Raw genomic sequence first — 18,447 nt, 5'->3', positions numbered from 1 at the left:
CATGTCAATCCTCGTGAACGTAGGGGATTGGCAAGTTAGTTAATTATTCCATTAAAGGCCTGGTTGACGAGTCAAGCTGTCACCTGATTCATGAAGTAGAGATAGTCCTGTGTTATTAATAGAAATGAAAATATTAATCTAATTACAGATACCTTGATGATAAAATGAAAAGATAAACTGAATTCCCTGTATCATGTTGGAGCATTAATTGTCGTCACTTAGATCTTGTAAACTCCACTCTAGTTTTGCTTTGATAATTTCCTGATTTCTCTGTGTTGTCTCTTTTCTTCCTCCTTCAGTAAGTCATGAATACAAGGCACGTGCAGAGAGGAAACCAAACTCAGGTCACAGAGTTCATCATCCTGGGGTTCTCGGATTATCCAAACCTTCAGATTCTACTCTTCATGGTGTTTCTGACTATCTACCTGGTCACCTTAATGGGGAATCTCACTATTTTGACACTAACATGCATTGATTCACGCCTTCACACACCCATGTACTTCTTCCTCTGCAATCTGGCCATCTTGGATGTCAGTTTAACTTCCTGTACTCTCCCAAAAATGCTGTCAATTCTCATGATGGACAACAAAGGCATTTCTTTCCTGGGGTGCTTAACACAGCTCTATCTGCTTATGTCCTTCACTTGTGTGGAATTCTGTCTACTCACCGTCATGGCCTATGACCGTTTCGTAGCCATCTGCAACCCCTTACATTATTCAGTCATCATGAACAAGATGGTCTGCGCCCTGCTGTCTGCTACTTCATGGGTAGTTGGATTTTTAGAAGTCGTGCCACACAGCGTGTCCGTTTCTCATTACTCTTTCTGTGGGCGCAATGTGATCAACCATTTATTCTGTGATTTCAGGACACTGCTGAAACTGTCGTGCAGTGATACATCTTTCATTACACTGTTGACGTTCACCCTAAACTTGTTTTTAGTCTTGGTGTCCTTAGTCTTCATCCTAACATCCTACAGCCAAATCATTTCTTCCATTTTAAAAATGCAGTCCGTGAAGGGGAGGTACAAGGCCTTCTCTACCTGCTCATCTCACCTGATCGTCGTTAGTATGTACTTTGGGACAGCTTTCTTTGTGTATTTGAGACCTATTTCAAAAAGTGAAAGGTCAGTGGACAAACTCTTTGATGCATTGTATAGTACTCTGATCCCCATGTTGAACCCCATCATTTACAGCCTAAGGAACAAAGACATTAAAGCTGCCCTGAAGAAGGGAATGGAAGGGAGAACAGGAGGTTAAGAAATTGAATCATTATACGACAGACTGTGATACTTAGCAGTGAAGGATTTAAAACCAATGTGAAATAGATTTTTTACAACAGTAATCAACAAGACGAAGCCTCTTTAGAAAAGGAGAAAAATGTACTTGGTATGATTGTTTTGGAAATTCTGAAATGTTCTCTGAAATTCAAAACATTTGATGATATATCAGGAAATCTCTCCTATCTCCATCTTTCCAGTGAACACCTCCTGCAATTCTTAACTGACGGCAATCAGTTGTCGCTGTCTGGAAAGTCCTTAATCTCTGTTTTTGATGAGTTTCCCTATTAAAATGTGTGATGTAAGACAAATATTGATCTGTTTATGTCTTTGTGCTATGCAGGGTGTTGTTTATGGATAATGTTCTGGGAGAGGAAGATATGGGATTGGCAGGGACTGCATCATAGATCTTCCAACAGTGGCCAATCCAGGTCACAAACACCTGGCAGAAACCTGAGGTAGAAGGATACTGGGAGAGATGGACCATTGGTCTGACTCAGTATGGCTATTCTTATGTTCTGATAGACAAGCTGCACATGAAGGGAAGGATTGGAAGACCAGGGTGGGGGAGATGCTGCATATTAAGGGATGGGAAAGGTAAAGAGAGAGACATTCTGCATACAAGGGAAGGAGAGACATGCTGTACATGAAGGGAAGGATTGGAGGACTGGGGTGGGGGAGACGCTGCACATGAAAGGAAGGGAAGATATAAGGAGAAATGCTCCATGTGAATGGAGGGGAAGAGAAATAGGAAAACTAGATAGATTTGAGAAGGAGGCAAAAAAAATGGAAGAAAGCAGAACATGAAAGACCAGTGCCAAACCTGGACATAGGGCAGGAAGTGAAGAAGAAAGGAGGTGAGAAAAGAAATAGCAAATGGACAGAAGGCCCTCAAAACAGAGAATGGGAACAAGATCATTAGAATAATAAAGACAATTGAAACTGGCTGGAGTGTTTCTTTTATGCATAGAAGAGTCTGGTGTTTCATTGCTAATTTGAAAAGTGGGGGGGAAAGGCAGTTATGATGTGCAGAAATGTTGCTTCGACTTGCCCCCCACCTCCACATACCTAGCTGGCCCTCCTGTCGCAGCCTCAAATATTTCTGTCTAAAGACACCACTGTCTTCCGGTAATGAGTTCCAGAGCTGAACTACTCGTTGTAACTTCATTGAGTGTCCCCTAGTTTTTGTACTTTTTGAAAGAGTAAATAATTGATTTACATTTATCCATTCTACACCCTAAGGGCCCTTTTTGCAAAGGCGCAGTAAACACTGAGAGATGCCCATTATAATCTTACGAGCATCTTTGCATTTAGCACATGACGATTTTTAGCAAGGGAAAAACGTAAGCGTGCCCTTGTAAATGACCCCCTTAGGGGCACTTTTACTAGGGCGTGTAGGAGCCTACACGCATCCAACATGTGTCAATTTGGAACTGCCACCTGGCAACTGTGTACCCTGGGCGCTAATTCTATATTTTACTCATGTCCGACACGCGCAGTGGAAAATATTCTTTATATTCTACCGCGTGGCATTAGCAGGCGTGCTGAAAAATGGACCTGCATGCGTCTAAAACACGCACCTACACTAGTGCAGGCCATTTTTCAGCGCACCTTAGTAAAAGGACCCCTTAGCGGCTATCTTTTTCCACGGTGAAGAGCCCTAACCTCTTTAGCCTTTCCTCATATGGGAGGAGTTCCATCCCTTTGATCATTTTGTTCGCTCTTTTTTTGAACCTTTTCTAATTTTGCTATATCTTTTTTTGAGATACGGCAACCAGAATTGCACACAATACTCAAGGTGAGGTCGCACCATGGAGCGATACAGATGTATTATAGTATTCGTGGTGGTCTTATTGTACGCAGGAATTTTCTCTGCCCCTAGTGGGCTCACAATCTAAGTATTGTTGCTGGGGCAATGGAGGGTTAAGGGGTCCTTTTACAAAGGCGCACTGCAAAATGGCTTGCAGTAGTGTATGCACGGGATTCCATTTTTTTAGCGCGCCTGTAAAAAAGGCCTTTTTTTTGTTTGCTGAAAATGGATGTGCGGCAAAATGGAAATTGCTATGCATCCATTTCGGGGTTCTGAGACCTTACCACCAGCCATGGACCTAGCGGTAAAGACTCAGGCGGTAACTGCATGGTTTCTGCGCAGGTAGCACGTGAACCCTTACCACTAAGACAATGGCTGGCGGTAAGGTCTCCGGCCATAAATAGGCACGTGGTAGTATTAATTTTTACACAAACCGATTGTTACGTCTGTGCTCACCTCGCCCTCTGGTGGCCAGAACCGGTGGCTGCTGTGGACCGTCACCCGTTCCAGATTTCAGCCCAGTCCGGTCCGGATCTTCCGGGCTGCCAGACTTACTTGCTTGCTTGGATTGAACCTACACAGCACCCGTAGTTTCCTGGTGATGGTTGCAGCTGAGCTCCAGGTGCTGCTGGGCTTATTAGCCATTCTGAAACCTTGCTGCTTTGCCTTTGTATTGCGTCTAAGGCCCTGGTATGTTGGTGCTTTTGCACTTCAGCCTGAGTTTGTTTCCTTGCTCTAGTTCTTGCCTGAAGTCTTGCCTGTTCTAGTTTGTCTCTGTTTAGTTTAGGGTATTGCTTGTTTACTGTATTGCTTGTTTCCCAGTCTTGTGTCTTGTTTGTATGTCTTTGTCTAGTTCTGGGTTTATCTGTGTTTGTTCCCTGCTTCAGTGGCTGCTTGCAGCTTTCAGTTCAGTCTTGTGTCTGGCTGTGTTTGTTCCCTGTTTCAGTGGCTGCTCGCAGCTTTCAGTCCTGTCCTTTAGCCTATCCTTTCCCTGCCTTGCTGTCCCTGTGCTGCCTAGCTGTTAGCCATTCCTGCTCTGTCCAGTAAGTCCTGCCGGCCACCTGAAGCCTTGAGCTCAACTCTTGGTGGAAAGTGGCCAGGTGCAGGTGAAGCCTAACTGTTTGTCAGAGATCTGCCCTGCCTCTAGCGTGGGGTGGTTTTGCCTGCCACTGCCATGCCTCGGCAGTGGCCCAAGGGCTCGCAAACCCAGTTTCCAGCCTTGTAAACGTGACACCCATTTCCCAGCACATTAAAAATGGCCTTTTTCCCAGCCGTGGTAAAAAGTGGTGCAGCGCATACCCAAAACACATGCCCACACCACTGCAGGCCACTTTTTACTTTGGCTTTATAAAAGGATTCCTAAACCTAGATTGATTCTGAAGAAAAATCTTATATAAAGTGCTCAACTTTAAAACTTTTTTTGAAAACTATCTAGTGTGAAAGTTTTAATAATTTGTCATCATTTTGCAAAGAGTTTTGAGCTAGTCCCTCACTTTAATAGGTTTGCCAAGTGCTGAAATCAGAGCAGTTTTCTTTGCTAGCAACATCGTGAATTGAGTGGAACAAGTAAAGGCAAATTGATTGTTTACTCTTTCAACAAATACAAAGACCAGGTGACATGCAATGAAGTTACATTTCAGCATATTGGAGGAAATACCCACATCATCTGGCAATGAATTCCAGAGCTTAATTACGCATTGACCGCTGGATTCTATAAAGGGCTCCTACATTTGGGCATGGATCCAGGAATGCATTAATAGTCAACTGTTCATTAACCAGTTAACATTAACAATCAATTATTGATATCTATCGGCATTCATTTAGATTTGTGCATGCATTTCCTTGCATGTTATTTTATAACACATTGGGCACCTAAAAAGGGGGTGTGAACATGGCAGGGGTAGGTAAGGGGCATTGCAAAATGTAGGGGCAGTGTTATACCAGGGTTCTGGACCCAGTTTGTGTGCCGGCATTTACACCAGGTTTTATTTGACGTACGTGCTCTGGAGTTTTATGCAACTGGGCATTTAAGAGACAGAGCTGATTATCAAACCACTTGATTACTGCATTGATCTACAGAGGAAACTACAGGGAAGGGGTCCTGCTTTAAAAATACGGAGGGTCCCTTTTTTGCGGGCTTACTGCTCACTAAAGGGGAAGTACCTCTGGGCTACCGCAGCAACTGGGCAGTACTTCCCATCCCCAGCACACGCCATTCGGTGTGTACCCGGTGGTAATTGGGCAGTGCCAAGTACTGCCCGGTTACTGCAGGAGCCCTTACTGCCCCCTGAAATGATGCTTCACTTGCCGTACATTCATTTCTTTTACTGCAGCAGGTAAAAGCCAAGTTTTTTTTAAGGGGGCCTCAGTGCAGGTCGAAAACACCTGCCAACACCAGTGCAGGCCCCCGTTTGCCGCAGCTTCGTAAAATGACCCCTGAATTATTTCCACAAGATAATTGTCCAGACATAAAACGGTTCCAAGCCCAGCTGAAAAACGCCATTAAAAGGGAGAAGTCCTGATTGTTTCATGCTGCCACTTTTCCTCTGTTCTTCCAGTCACAATGTGAGCCCTGGTCCCTGGAGGAAATAGAGCAGGTTCTACAGCCAGGACTAGTGACTGTTCAGTGCTCTTTCACTGTCTTCAGAAACTGATCCCAAAAGATTCGGAAACTCAGTTAAGTATCCCTGACCCTGAGTCCTGCAGATACACAGCTGACGGAGCAAAGAACCTTTCGCTTCACACGTAAGAGAACGCAGCATGGGTATGTAAGTGCATTCTTATTACTGGCAAAGTTTGGTTTGGTTTGGTGCTATCTCTGATTTTGAGATTTCTTGGGCAAGAATGTTTTTTATATTCATTTTCATAATCTTATGCATTTCTTTTATTGCATACTAAAATCAGTAGTTTATTCCACTGAAACTAATGATGTTTTGGGGGGTTGATTTGTTTTAAGTTACTTATTTTATGATTTTCCTTTTCAAAAATCTAGAAAAATGAGAGGATGAAATTAACAGTTTTTCAACTTGAGGTTCAGAAGGTCACTGGACAGTTGGAATAATTTATCATTAGACAATACTGTTTGGAAATGTGGTGAGAGCTGGGAATCTTATTTGTCTTAGTCTTCTGAATGCTTTTACCTATTCTGTTCTTAAGACTAAGACCCTAGAACTGGTTCCTCATCCAATGCTTCCCTGATAAAGTAATGACACCAAGACCTTGCCACACTTAAGGCAGGTGTCTCCCCTTCAATACCATCAGGGCTGGTCCCAAAATTAGAGGACTTCTGATCCGAACATTGCAACTATAGGGTGGTGATGTTGGTTGACTTTGCTGCTGAGTGAGCTCAAGGGAGTTGAAAAGTATTTATAGTCCATTGTGACCAAAACTACAAGACTGGACAAGTTTGTTAATTATTATTATTAGCATTTGTATAGCGCTACCAGACGCATGCAGCGCTGAACACCTGGAACAAAGAGACAGTCCCTGCTCAAAAGAGCTTACAATCTCAATAATACAGACAGACAAGACAGTTACGGGTGAGGGAAGTACAGGGTGAGAAGGAAGGAAGGAACAGGGGAGGGCAAATGAATAGAGGCTAGGAGCCAAAAGCAGCAGTGAAAAGGTGGGTTTTCAGCATGGATTTGAAAATAGGTAGAGATGGAGCTAGACGTAATCTGAACATACCCAGGATAGGAAGAAGATAGAAAAAATATATATTTTTTAAAAAAGCAGTAAAGTTCTTGGGCATGAAACTAGAATTACATCATATCAACCTAGGGATAGAAAGCAAACAGCAGGACACCTTGAGACTAGAATATAGTTTCATTCTTTCATTGATGATGTATTCATTTTGCACAATAGCTTCTGCTTTGGAAAACTTATTGGTAATTTATTTGGGGGGTTTTTTTTCACTGAGAAACATCATTAACTTTCTCCTTGTGATGATTTTGTACATTTACAACTTCCAAAAATGCACATCTTAAGAGACAGAATGGGTAAACAGAGAAAAGGGCAGCCATGATCCATTAACAAAAATAATGGTATTTTTTACAGACTCCAGTATAAAGTCTATGAAATAATCTATTTATCAGATCTGACACTCTTTTATGGAAGTAACTCACCAATATACAAGGTGCTTCCTTGTTTAAAATTAATGTATGCATATTTAATATACTGCTTTTAAAAAAAATCAATAAAAATTACAGAATATAAAAACATTCAGAAGTAAAAACAAATTAAAAAAAACAAGACAAAAACCACAATAAGAGCCAAGAAGAGATGGACAACCAGGGTGAATAGAAGAAAGTGGGGCAAGACTGTTATTTATTTGTTTGTTACATTTGTACCCCACATTTTCCCACCTATTTGCAGGCTCAATGTGGCTTACATGGTACCACTGCCCACTGGCAGGACCAGCGGAGAAGTCCCACACATCTCGAAGCTGCTTAGTAGGGAGATTGAACCCCAGTACAGCTTAATGTTTTAATAAACCAAAGTTCTCTTCAGAGGAAGTAGAGACAAGAAAAGGATTCAGTAATAGCCATAGTAATAGTTACTACTAATATTAGAGTATTTAATGTTTATTTATTTATTGCAATTTATTAACCGCCTTTACGAAGAGATTCATCCAAGGCTGTGTATAGCAGGTACAGTTTAACATGAAACTTACAATTTTGTTAATAGCATAACAATGCTAGGAGCCCTTTTACAGAGTGGTGGTAAGTCCAACGCGGGCTGATCCTCGCTCTTTCGGGATGACCGCCAGCCCAACACAGCCCCAAGCATGTACCGTTTCTGGGGGAAAAAGAAAACCCCTGAGAATGGCTTGCATGGTAATCGTCCACTGCCATCCGCTGCCCGGTTACTGTCAGGTTAGCGAGGGAGCCCTTATCACCACCTCAGTGGGTGGCGGTAAGGACTCCCCATCGCACGGCCATGCGAGAAGAGTTCTCTTACTGCATGGCCATGTGTGCCTGGGCTCTTTTTACCCACTGCAGTAAAAAGGGCCCTGGCACATGGGGAAAATGGCTCCTGCCACCAGCATAGGGACCTTTTTTTCCACAGCTTGGTAAAAAGACTCCTTAATTATTTAATAGGATTTATTTACCACCTTTTTGAAGGAATTCGCTCAAGGCGGTATAGAGCAAGGCTTAGCCAAACATAAGCAATAGACAATTACAGCTGTACAAATATTCAAATTACAATACAAAGTATGGCATAGTATACTACTTACAATGTCAACACAATACACAATAAGACATTTTAATTGACGGCATAGAGTGTCAGCAAAGATGGAACATGTAGATAGATGAAACAGAGTAACAGGAGTAAGAAAATAAGGGAGTAATTGAAAGAAAGTTACACATGTGGTCAGAATGGTGCTTGAATATTATCTCAGCTAGGATAGGAGTCGATAAACATGTCCTGCTGTAGTATGTGCAGCCTACGTCAATCCTCGTGAACGTAGGGGATTGGCAAGTTAGCTTGGCTCTTCAACCAGGCCTTTAATGGAATAATTAACTGTCACCTGATTCATGAAGTAGAGGTAGTCCTGTGTTATTAATAGAAATGAAAATATTAATCTAATTACAGATACCTTGATGATAAAAATGAAAAGATAAACTGAATTCCCTGTATCATGTTGGAGCATTAGATCTTGTAAACTCCACTCTAGTTTTGCTTTGATAATTTCCTGATTTCTCTGTGTTGTCTCTTTTCTTCCTCCTTCAGTAAGTCATGAATACAAGGCACGTGCAGAGAGGAAACCAAACTCAGGTCACAGAGTTCATCATCCTGGGGTTCTCGGATTATCCAAACCTTCAGATTCTGCTCTTCATGGTGTTTCTGACTATCTACCTGGTCACCTTAATGGGGAATCTCACTATTTTGACACTAATGTGCATTGATTCACGCCTCCACACACCCATGTACTTCTTCCTCGGCAATCTGGCCATCTTGGATGTCGGTTTAATTTCCTGCACTATCCCAAAAATGCTGTCAATTTTCCTAATGGACAACAAAGGCATTTCTTTCCTGGGGTGCTTAACACAGCTCTATCTGCTTATGTCCTTCACTTGTGTGGAATTCTGTCTACTCACCGTCATGGCCTATGACCGCTTTGTAGCCATCTGCAACCCCTTACGTTATTCAGTCATCATGAACAAGATGGTCTGCACCCTGCTGTCTGCTACTTCGTGGGCAGTGGGATTTTTAGAAGTCGTGCCACACAGCGTGTACCTTTCTCATTACTCTTTCTGTGGGCACAATGTGATCAACCATTTATTCTGTGATTTCAGGACATTGCTGAAACTCTCATGCAGTGATACCTCTTTCCTTACACTGCTGAAGTTCACCCTAAACTTGTTTTTAGTCTTGGTGTCCTTAGTCTTCATCCTAACATCCTACAGCCAAATCATTTCTTCCATTTTAAAAATGCAGTCCGTGAAGGGGCGGTACAAGGCCTTCTCTACCTGCTCATCTCACCTGATCGTCGTTAGCATGTACTTTGGGACAGCTTTCTTTGTGTATTTGAGACCCATGTCAAAAAGTGAAAGGTCAGTGGACAAACTCTTTGATGCATTGTATAGTACTCTGATCCCCATGTTGAACCCCATCATTTACAGTCTAAGGAACAAAGACATTAAAGCTGCCCTGAAGAAGGGAATGGAAGGGAGAACAAGAGGTTAAGAAATTGAATCATTATACGACAGACTGTGATACTTAGCAGCGAAGGATTTAAAATCAATGTGAAATAGATTTTTTTACAACAGTAATCAACAAGACGAAGCCTCTTTAGAAAAGGAGAAAAATGTACTTAGGAGAGATTTCCTGATATATCATCAAATGTTTTGAATTTCGGAGAACATTTCAGAATTTCCAAAACACTCATAGTATCTCCATCTTTCCAGTGAACACCTCCTGCAATTTTTAACTGACGTCAATGAGTTGTAGCTGTCTGGAAAGTCCTTAATCTCTTTTTTTGTTGAGTTTCCCTATTAAAATATGTGATGTAAGACAAATAGTGATCTGTTTATGTCTTTGTGCTATGCAGTGTGTTGTTTATCGATGATGTTCTGGGAAGGAAGATATGGGATTGGCAGGAACTGCAGACATCAAGAGTTGCATCATAGATCTACCTCAGGTTTCTGCCAGGTACTTGTGACCTGGATTGGCCACTATTGGAAGAAGGATACTGGGATAGATCATAGGAGCCAACTTTTCAAAATGATTGGGGCTGCTGAATTTTTTTTTTACAGGTGGTGCATTCCCCCCTCCCTTGTCCCCCCTCCACCTCCCTCTGAGTTCTAGGCCCCCCTCCCTCCCAGTTCCAGTCCCACCCAGTTCCAGGCCCCCCCCCCTCTCTCTCTCCTTTCCCTCCCCCTCCCTTCAAATTCCCCCTCCCTTCCAGGGCTTTCCCCTCCCCAATTTGAGTTCCAGGGCCCCTCTCCCTCCTCCCTTCAAGTTCCAGGCCCCCTCCCTCCGAATTTTAAAAGTCATCTTCTTACCTCGTCGGGGTTACGGCGGCAGCAGCGGTGAAAAGCATGCAGGCTCGGCGCTTAGTTTTCCCTTCTCTCTCTCTCAGCTCTGGTCCTGCCCTCATTTCCTGTTTCCACAAGGGCAGGACCAGAGCTGAGAGAGAGAGAAGGGAAAACTAAGCGCCAAGCCTGCATGCTTTTCACCGCTGCTGCTGCCGCCGTAACCCCGACGAGGTAAGAAGATGACTTTTTAAATTCGGAGGAAGGGGGCCTGAAACTCAAAGGGAGGAGAGAGGGAACGAACTTCCGGTGGGTGAAATATTGGGGGTGCTCGAGCACCCACAGCACCCATGGAGTTGACACCTATGGGATAGATGCACCATTGGTCTGACCCAGTATGGCTATTCTTATGTTCTGAGAGACATGCTGCACATGAAGGGAAGGATTGGAAGACCAGGTTGGGGGAGATTCTGCACATTAAGGGAAGGAAAAATATAAAGGGAAGTGCTCCATATGAATAGAGGAGAAGGGAACTAGGAAAACTAGATAGATTTGAGAAGGAGGCAAAAAGAATGGAAGAAGGCAGAGCATGAAAGATCAGTGCCAAACCTGGACATGGGGCAGGAAGTGAAGAAGAAAGGAGGTGAGAAAAGAAATAGCAAATGGACAGAAGGCCCTCAAAACAGAGAATGGGAACAAGATCATTAGAATAATAAATTCACCAGACAACAAAGGTAGGAACATTGATTTTATTTTCAGTTTGTTTCTGCACAACATGGAAGGTGAAGGATTCTGTTAAGCACGTAGTGTCCGGTGATACCACACAAAAAAATATTCAAAGTGTGATTGAGTTGTAAGGGAGAATATGAAGTTTGTAATATAGAACAGGATCTTCAGGGATTTGTAAATGACCCACCTCGATCCAGGGGTGCACGCCGCTGGAGGGGTGCTGCGCGCCTGTTGGCTCTGCTCGTTCCGTGCCCCCTCTGCCCCGGAACAGGTTACTTCCTGTTCCGGGGCAGAGGGAGCATGGAATGAGCGAAGCCGACAGGCACGCAGCACCCTCCCCCCCAGCAGGTAAAAATGCACCCGGGGGGGGTATCCTTTCGCCGGGTGGGGGTCGCACTGCATCTGGGGGGGGGGTGCTGCACCGGGGGGGGGGTGCATCAGCGATCCGCCACGGGTGTCAGCCACCCTAGGAACGCCACTGCATGTCTCCCTTCCCCACAGATCTCCTTTAAACCTCTGTTACTCAGGGCTTCTAGGAATGCAGCTGCTTCCTCTTCACAGGTGGCAGGAATCTCATACTGATTCTTCACCCAAGGGAACGGGTCACCATCCTCCCTGCTCCCCCTGCTGGCTGCTGGAGTATCTGACTTTCCCTTCCTCCAAATGTCTGGCCCCGCTCCAGGAGAATGGGTTCCTACCAGGTCAGGCTCCCCACCCTCCTCCCTGGGGAATTCTGGGTAGGATAGATTTGGCTCATAAGACTTCCAGGGAGGCTCTAGGTCTTATTACAGGTTATATTAAGATTCTGACCAATTCTGTAGAAAATCCAAACTCCACACCCACAACGAAGAATTTGTTGAATGATGATATCAATTATAATGACGATTTTGCAGGATATTTCAAACTGGCTGGAGGGTTCCTTTTATGCATAGAAGAGTCTGGTGTTTCATTGCTAATTTGAAAAGTGGGGGGAAAGGCAGTTATGATGTGCAGAAATGTTGCTTCGACTTGCCCCCCACCTCCACATACCTAGCTGGCCCTCCTGTCGCAGCCTCAAATATTTCTGTCTAAAGACACCACTGTCCTCCAGTGATGAGTTCCAGAGCTAAACTACTCGTTGTAACTTCCTTGAGTGTCCCCTAGTCTTTGTACTTTTTGAAAGAGTAAATAATTGATTGACATTTATCCATTCTACACCCTAAGGGCCCTTTTTGCAAAGGCGCAGTAAACACTGAGAGATGCCCATTATAATCTTACGAGCATCTTAGCATTTAGAACATGACAATTTTTAGCACGCGAAAAACGTAAGTGTGCCCTTGTAAATGACCCCCCTTAGCAGCACTTTTACTAGGGCTTGTAGGTGCCTACACGCATCCAACACTTGTCAATTTGGAACTGCCACCCGTCTTCCGTGTACCCTGGGCGCTAATTCTATATTTTACTCATGTCCGTCACGCGCAGCGGAAAATATTCTTTATATTCTACCGCGTGGCACTAGCAGGCGTGTTGACAAATGAACCTGCATGCATCTAAAACACGCACCTACGCTAGTGTAGGCCATTTTTCAGCGCACCTTAGTAAAAGGACCCCTTAGCGGCCATCTTTTTCCACGGTGAAGAGCCTTAACCTCTTTAGCCTTTCCTCATATGGGAGGAGTTCCATCCCTTTGATCATTTTGTTCGCTCTTTTTGCAACCTTTTCTAATTCTGCTCTATCTTTTTTTGAGATACGGCGACCAGAATTGCACCCAATACTCCAGGTGAGGTCGCACCATGGAGCGATACAGATGTATTATAGTATTCGTGGTGGTCTTAATTTCTATCCCTTTCTTAATAATTCCTAGCTTTCTGTTTGCTTTTTTTGGCTGGAACCGTGACACATTGGGCAGAAGATTTCAGCACCCAGATTTAGGCACCATAATGCATTGAAATCCTCTGATTGGTGAGTGGGACTAGTTTAGGAATTATTGGGAATTATTAGGAAAAGAATAGAAAAAACACAGAGAATATTAGGGGTCAATATTCAGCCAGTGTGGTCTTTACTGTTTTAAAATGTCTGCATTTTCAATGCCCTCAGTTGAATATCTGAATAACGCAGTCAGTCCTAAGTTATCCGGTTAATGGGATTTCCTATACTGGTTTGCATTTATTGTACGCAGGAATTTTCTCTGTCCCTAGTGGGCTCACAATCTAAGTATTGTTGCTGGGGCAATGGAGGGTTAAGGGGATCTTTTACAAAGGCGCACTGCAAAATGGCTTGCGGTAGTGTATGCACGGGATTTCATTTTTTTAGCGCGCCTGTAAAAAAGGCCTTTTTTTGCCGAAAATGGACGTGCGGCAAAATGAAAATTGCTATGCATCCATTTTGGGTCTGAGACCTTACCGCCAGCCATGGACCTAGTGGTAAAGACTCAGGTGGTAACCAGGTGGTAATGACGTACGCGCGCCAAATGCCACTTGGGCACGTCCATTACGTGTGCCCAAAAATTAAAAAAAATATTTTTCTACTTATGATGTGACCCATGATCCCTGGAGAAAATGGAGCAGATTCTACAGCCAGGGGCTAGTGACTCTTCGGGTGTTCTTTCATTATCTTCAGAAACTGGTCCCAAAAGGTTTTGAGAACTCAGTTAAATTACCTGAGCCTGAGTCCTGTAGATGCACAGGTGAAGGATGAAAGGACCTTTCGCTTCACACCTAAGAAAATGCAGCTTGAGTAAGTAAGTACTTTTTTTTTTATGATTGTCAAACTTTGGTTCAGAGCTGTCTCAGAAAATAATAAGGACAATAAATAGTTCTTGCTCAAGAAATCTCAAAATCAATGGCATGTTTTTCTTTTACAAAATAATAAAATCAGTTGTTTATTTCATAGAAAGTAATGATCAATATTTTTAGAAGTACATTAATTCCATACTCTCAATTTTATTCTTTGGGGTTTTTTTTTATTATTTTATTTATTCATTTATATAGTTTACAAAAGCATAAATCTTGTTACAAGTAATTCAGGCGACAAAGAAATACAATATAATATATCGACATCTTAATATATATCCAAAGAAAAAGTAAGGAAAAAAATTTATTAAATTCTTCGTCCCTTCCTTAGACCATAAATCAATTGAAGGGGGGTTAAGTAAAGATCAGAGATATCTAATTTAGCTGGAAAAAATAAACTCCACCAAATTATACTTAAACTTAGAGCCTTCTGATGTTATGTCTTAGCTACTCTTTTCAGGTCTGCGAAAGATTTCAAATGTTCTGGCATGAAGAAAACATATTTAAGTCCAAGAAATTTCACTACACATTTACATGGATATGTAGCACCCAAGGACCGTGTCTCCTCTCTTAAATCCAAAAATTTCTTTCTTCTATCTTGTGTGACTTTAATAACATCTGGAAATGTCCATAGCTTCTGTCCACAGAATTTTGGGGCATATTCTTAAAGTAAAGTTTCATTACTTTGTTTTTAATGTATACCCCACTTACGAAGCTATATACATAAAAATAATCATTCGCACACAAATTTAAAACATTATTAAAACATTAACCCCCGTTGTTTACTACGCCGTGCTAGCGGCTGGTGATGCGCTAATGCTGACACACCCCGTTCACTTTCGATGGGCTGTGTCAGCATTGCCACACAGCTTACTAAACAGGGGAGGCAACTTAAAAAGGCACTAAAGAACTGATTAGATTTTGAAAAATAAAGTTATAAAATAAAACTTTTTAGGACTGAGGTTCAGAAGGTTGCTGGACAGTAGGAATTATTTATTGCTGGAAAACACTTTTGGGAAAAGTGAGGTTTTGCGGGAATCTACTTTGTGCTAGTCTTACAGAACAGGTAAGAGCATTCTCAAGACCAGGATCTTGCAACCGATTCCTCAGCTGACTTCTAAAAACTGCAAATACAAGTGTGTTGACAGTGATTCGACTTTGCTGCTGATTGAGCTGCTGGATTTCTAGTCCACATTTCCAGTTCACAGCTCTTGTGTTTTCCTATCGGAACCGACACAACGTAAAGTCTTCTGATGCTCCCAAACTATTAGGCTGGGCAGACAGGTATGGTAGACTGAAAACACGGTGAAGTTCTTAGGTACGAAAATTAGAGGTACATTATATTAGCCTTCGGGGCAAGAAACAAAAAAATGAGATACCCTGTGCGACTACGGCTGTGTTTTCTTTTTTTCTATCAGTAACATGTTTTTTTGTATTGCCTGTTAGTGAATCTTTTGATTTAACCAATTAGAAACAACTCAGGATAACTTCGCTGTGAAAAAGATAGAGTTCTAGTGATGAAAGCTTACTTCAAGAAAAAGGATTTCCTGGTTTGTTAAAGTGTTGGTATTTTCAGAAGCAGCTCGTGTTACACTGTTAGAGTGAGGGCAAGTTTCTTTTTGAAATTCCCTTGCAAGTTTTACATTTTCTGATTCCAGTTATGTTTTCTTTGAACCAACCCAACTGGAGAATTTTATTGTGTGAGAATCCACTAAAAAAAAAAAAAATACGTTTCGGGAAATTCACTTTACTTCTTTTTTCTGTTAGTTGGGGGGATTGTAAAATAAGTATTCATGGCCTTAGATACCGGGTACTTTGCAGTGATGCTGTTTTCATCATATTGCTTTAGTAATTATTCCTTCTAATTTCTCCTTTTTTGTCTTGATGTAGACTTGATTTTTTTTTCCCCTCGTTGCATGCTTATGTTAAGATTTAACGAGAAAAGAAATAAAAAAAAACAAGAACATGATTGTTTTGGACCATACTTTCCACCTTCAGAAAAATTAATTCTAATCAATGCAACTTCATTAATTTTATCCATGTGATGGTTTGGTATGTTTTTTTCCCTTTGCTTAGGTCAGTAAGGGGCTCATTTTCAAAAGAGAAAAACATCAGAAAAGTGTCATAAATTGCCATTTGGACGTTTTACTCACCAAAATGTCCAAATGGCGTTTTTTTATGAAGTCCGTCTGAAGTACATTTAAATCACAAGGGGGCATGTCGGGGTGTGTTAAGGGTGGGATTTCGGCGTTCCTAACACTTAGGAACGCCGAAATCCCACCCTTAACACTTAGACATTTTTCTGTCATAATGGAACCAAACAAAACATCCAGGAGCTATTAGTTGGACGTTTTGGTCTAGAACAATTTTAATAATGACAAGATGACATAAAAGTGCTCTAAATGACCAGATGACCATTGGAAGACTAAATGAATTTTATTTATTTATTATCTCATTGGTACCCCACAATTTCCCAACAGCCTCAGGCTCAATGTGACTTACAACGCACCACAGAGGCAGACGCCAATGTAGTAAAGTAAAGCTAATACAGCAGAAAACCTACACAAGAAATACTGGGGAGGATGAGGAAGGGACGGAAGGAGCAGAGAAACCAGGAGAGAGGAAGGAAGGGTAAATATGTCCAAAATTTGTCTCTAGATTGATGTGTGTCCAGATGACCCTATTTACTCTCCCAGTGGTCAGTGACCCTTCCCACCCCACAAAGATGTGAATTAAACAGTACATAACCAGTCTCTATGACAGCGTCAGAGGTTATGGCCGGTCTTATTAGAGCAGCAAGCAGGTCCCTGGAGTAACCTATGAGTGCAGTGCAGGCCCATATCTCACACTGTTACACTTGTGATAGAAAGTGTCAGCCCCCCCCCTCCCCAACCTACAAAAACATTACTGTACGCACATATAGGTGACACCTACAGCCATAAGGGCTACTGTAGTGGGGGTTTTGGAGGGCTCCCCATACATTTTGGTATTATTAATAATAATAATAATCTAACTGCTGATACCTAAAAAAGTAAAATTAAAAAATGAACGGAATACCTAGTATTATCAACGAGACATCAATTTATATTAGAAAATGTCTCTCATGGATTTCATGATATCTCTGAGTTGTCTCTTTTCTTCACCTTCAGTAAACCATGAATATGCGGGAAAGGCAGAGGGCAAACCAAAGCCATGTCACAGAGTTTATCATCTTGGGTTTCTCAGATTATCCAGATCTTCGGATTCTGTTCTTCATGGTGTTTCTGTGTATCTACCTGGTCACCTTAATGGGGAATCTCACTATTTTGACACTAATCTACATCGATTCGCACCTCCACACACCCATGTACTTCTTCCTCTGCAATCTGGCCATCTTGGATGTCTGTTTCAGTTCCTGCACTATCCCAAAAATGCTCTCAATTTTCCTAATGGACAACAAAAGAATTTCTTTTGTGGGATGCATGACCCAACTCTATCTGCTGATGTCCTTCACCTGTGTTGAATTCTTTTTACTCACTGCCATGGCCTTTGATCGTTATGTGGCCATCTGCAACCCCTTACGCTATTTGATCGTCATGAACAAGAGGGTCTGTGCCCTGCTCTCTGGCACTGCATGGGTAGTTGGATATTTGAATGTTCTGCCACATGTTGTGCTCATTTCTCATTACTCTTTCTGTGGGCACAATATAATCAACCATTTCTTCTGTGATTATACGACAATCCTGAAAATCTCATGCAGTGATAGATCTGTCCTTAAACTGTTGGGAAGAACCCTAAACTTGGGTTTGACCGCCACGTCCCTTGTCTTCATCCTGACCTCCTACAGCCACATCTTCTCTTCCATATTGAAAATGCAATCGGTAAAAGGAAGGTCCAAGGCTTTTTCTACCTGCTCATCTCATCTGATCGTTGTTTGTATGTACTCTGGGACAGCATTCTTTGTGTATTTGAGACCCGGGTCAAACAATGCAAGCTTAATTGTCAAACTCTTTGATGCACTGTATGGTACTCTGATCCCTATGTTGAACCCCATCATTTACAGCCTCAGGAACAAAGACATTAAAGCTGCCCTGAAGAAGGGAATGGAAGGGAGAACAGGGGGTTAAGAAATGTCAAAATGTTAGAATGTCATACTTAACAATGAAAGATTTAAAATCAATGTGAAACAGATTTTACAACAGTAATTAACAAGAGAAAGCCTCTTCTGAAAAGGTGAAAAAAGCATTTAGGAGAGATTTCCTGATATATCATCAGATGTTTTGAATTTCGGAGAACCTTCAGAGTTTTCATAACAAACACTCTCTCCTCAACACCTCCTACAATTCTTAACTGACTTCAAGGGGCTGTAGCTCTCTGAAATGTCCTTGATCTCTATTTTTGTGA

The 18,447-nt window shown here is 42.2% G+C and overlaps 3 protein-coding genes across 3 annotated transcripts; all 3 read left to right on the top strand.

Annotated features, from left to right (window-relative positions):
• The first annotated feature begins 305 nt into the window (after positions 1-305).
• Positions 306-1,256, top strand: LOC115457367 (olfactory receptor 1020-like). Its single transcript, XM_030186784.1, has one exon. The coding sequence runs from the start codon at positions 306-308 to the stop codon at positions 1,254-1,256; it is 951 nt and encodes a 316-aa protein (XP_030042644.1).
• A 7,569-nt stretch (positions 1,257-8,825) lies between these two features.
• On the top strand, positions 8,826-9,776 carry LOC115457366 (olfactory receptor 5V1-like). Its single transcript, XM_030186783.1, has one exon. The coding sequence runs from the start codon at positions 8,826-8,828 to the stop codon at positions 9,774-9,776; it is 951 nt and encodes a 316-aa protein (XP_030042643.1).
• Positions 9,777-17,219: 7,443 nt separating this feature from the next.
• Positions 17,220-18,170, top strand: LOC115457365 (olfactory receptor 1361-like). The gene has a single exon (XM_030186782.1). It carries the CDS (start codon positions 17,220-17,222, stop codon positions 18,168-18,170), a length of 951 nt encoding a protein of 316 aa, XP_030042642.1.
• The last annotated feature ends 277 nt before the right edge of the window (positions 18,171-18,447 follow it).

Source organism: Microcaecilia unicolor, chromosome 14, assembly GCF_901765095.1.
Source record: "Microcaecilia unicolor chromosome 14, aMicUni1.1, whole genome shotgun sequence".
Taxonomy (NCBI): domain Eukaryota; kingdom Metazoa; phylum Chordata; class Amphibia; order Gymnophiona; family Siphonopidae; genus Microcaecilia; species Microcaecilia unicolor.
The sequence above is the reverse complement of the archived record's forward strand: the minus strand, read 5'-3'. Positions and strand labels throughout refer to the sequence as shown.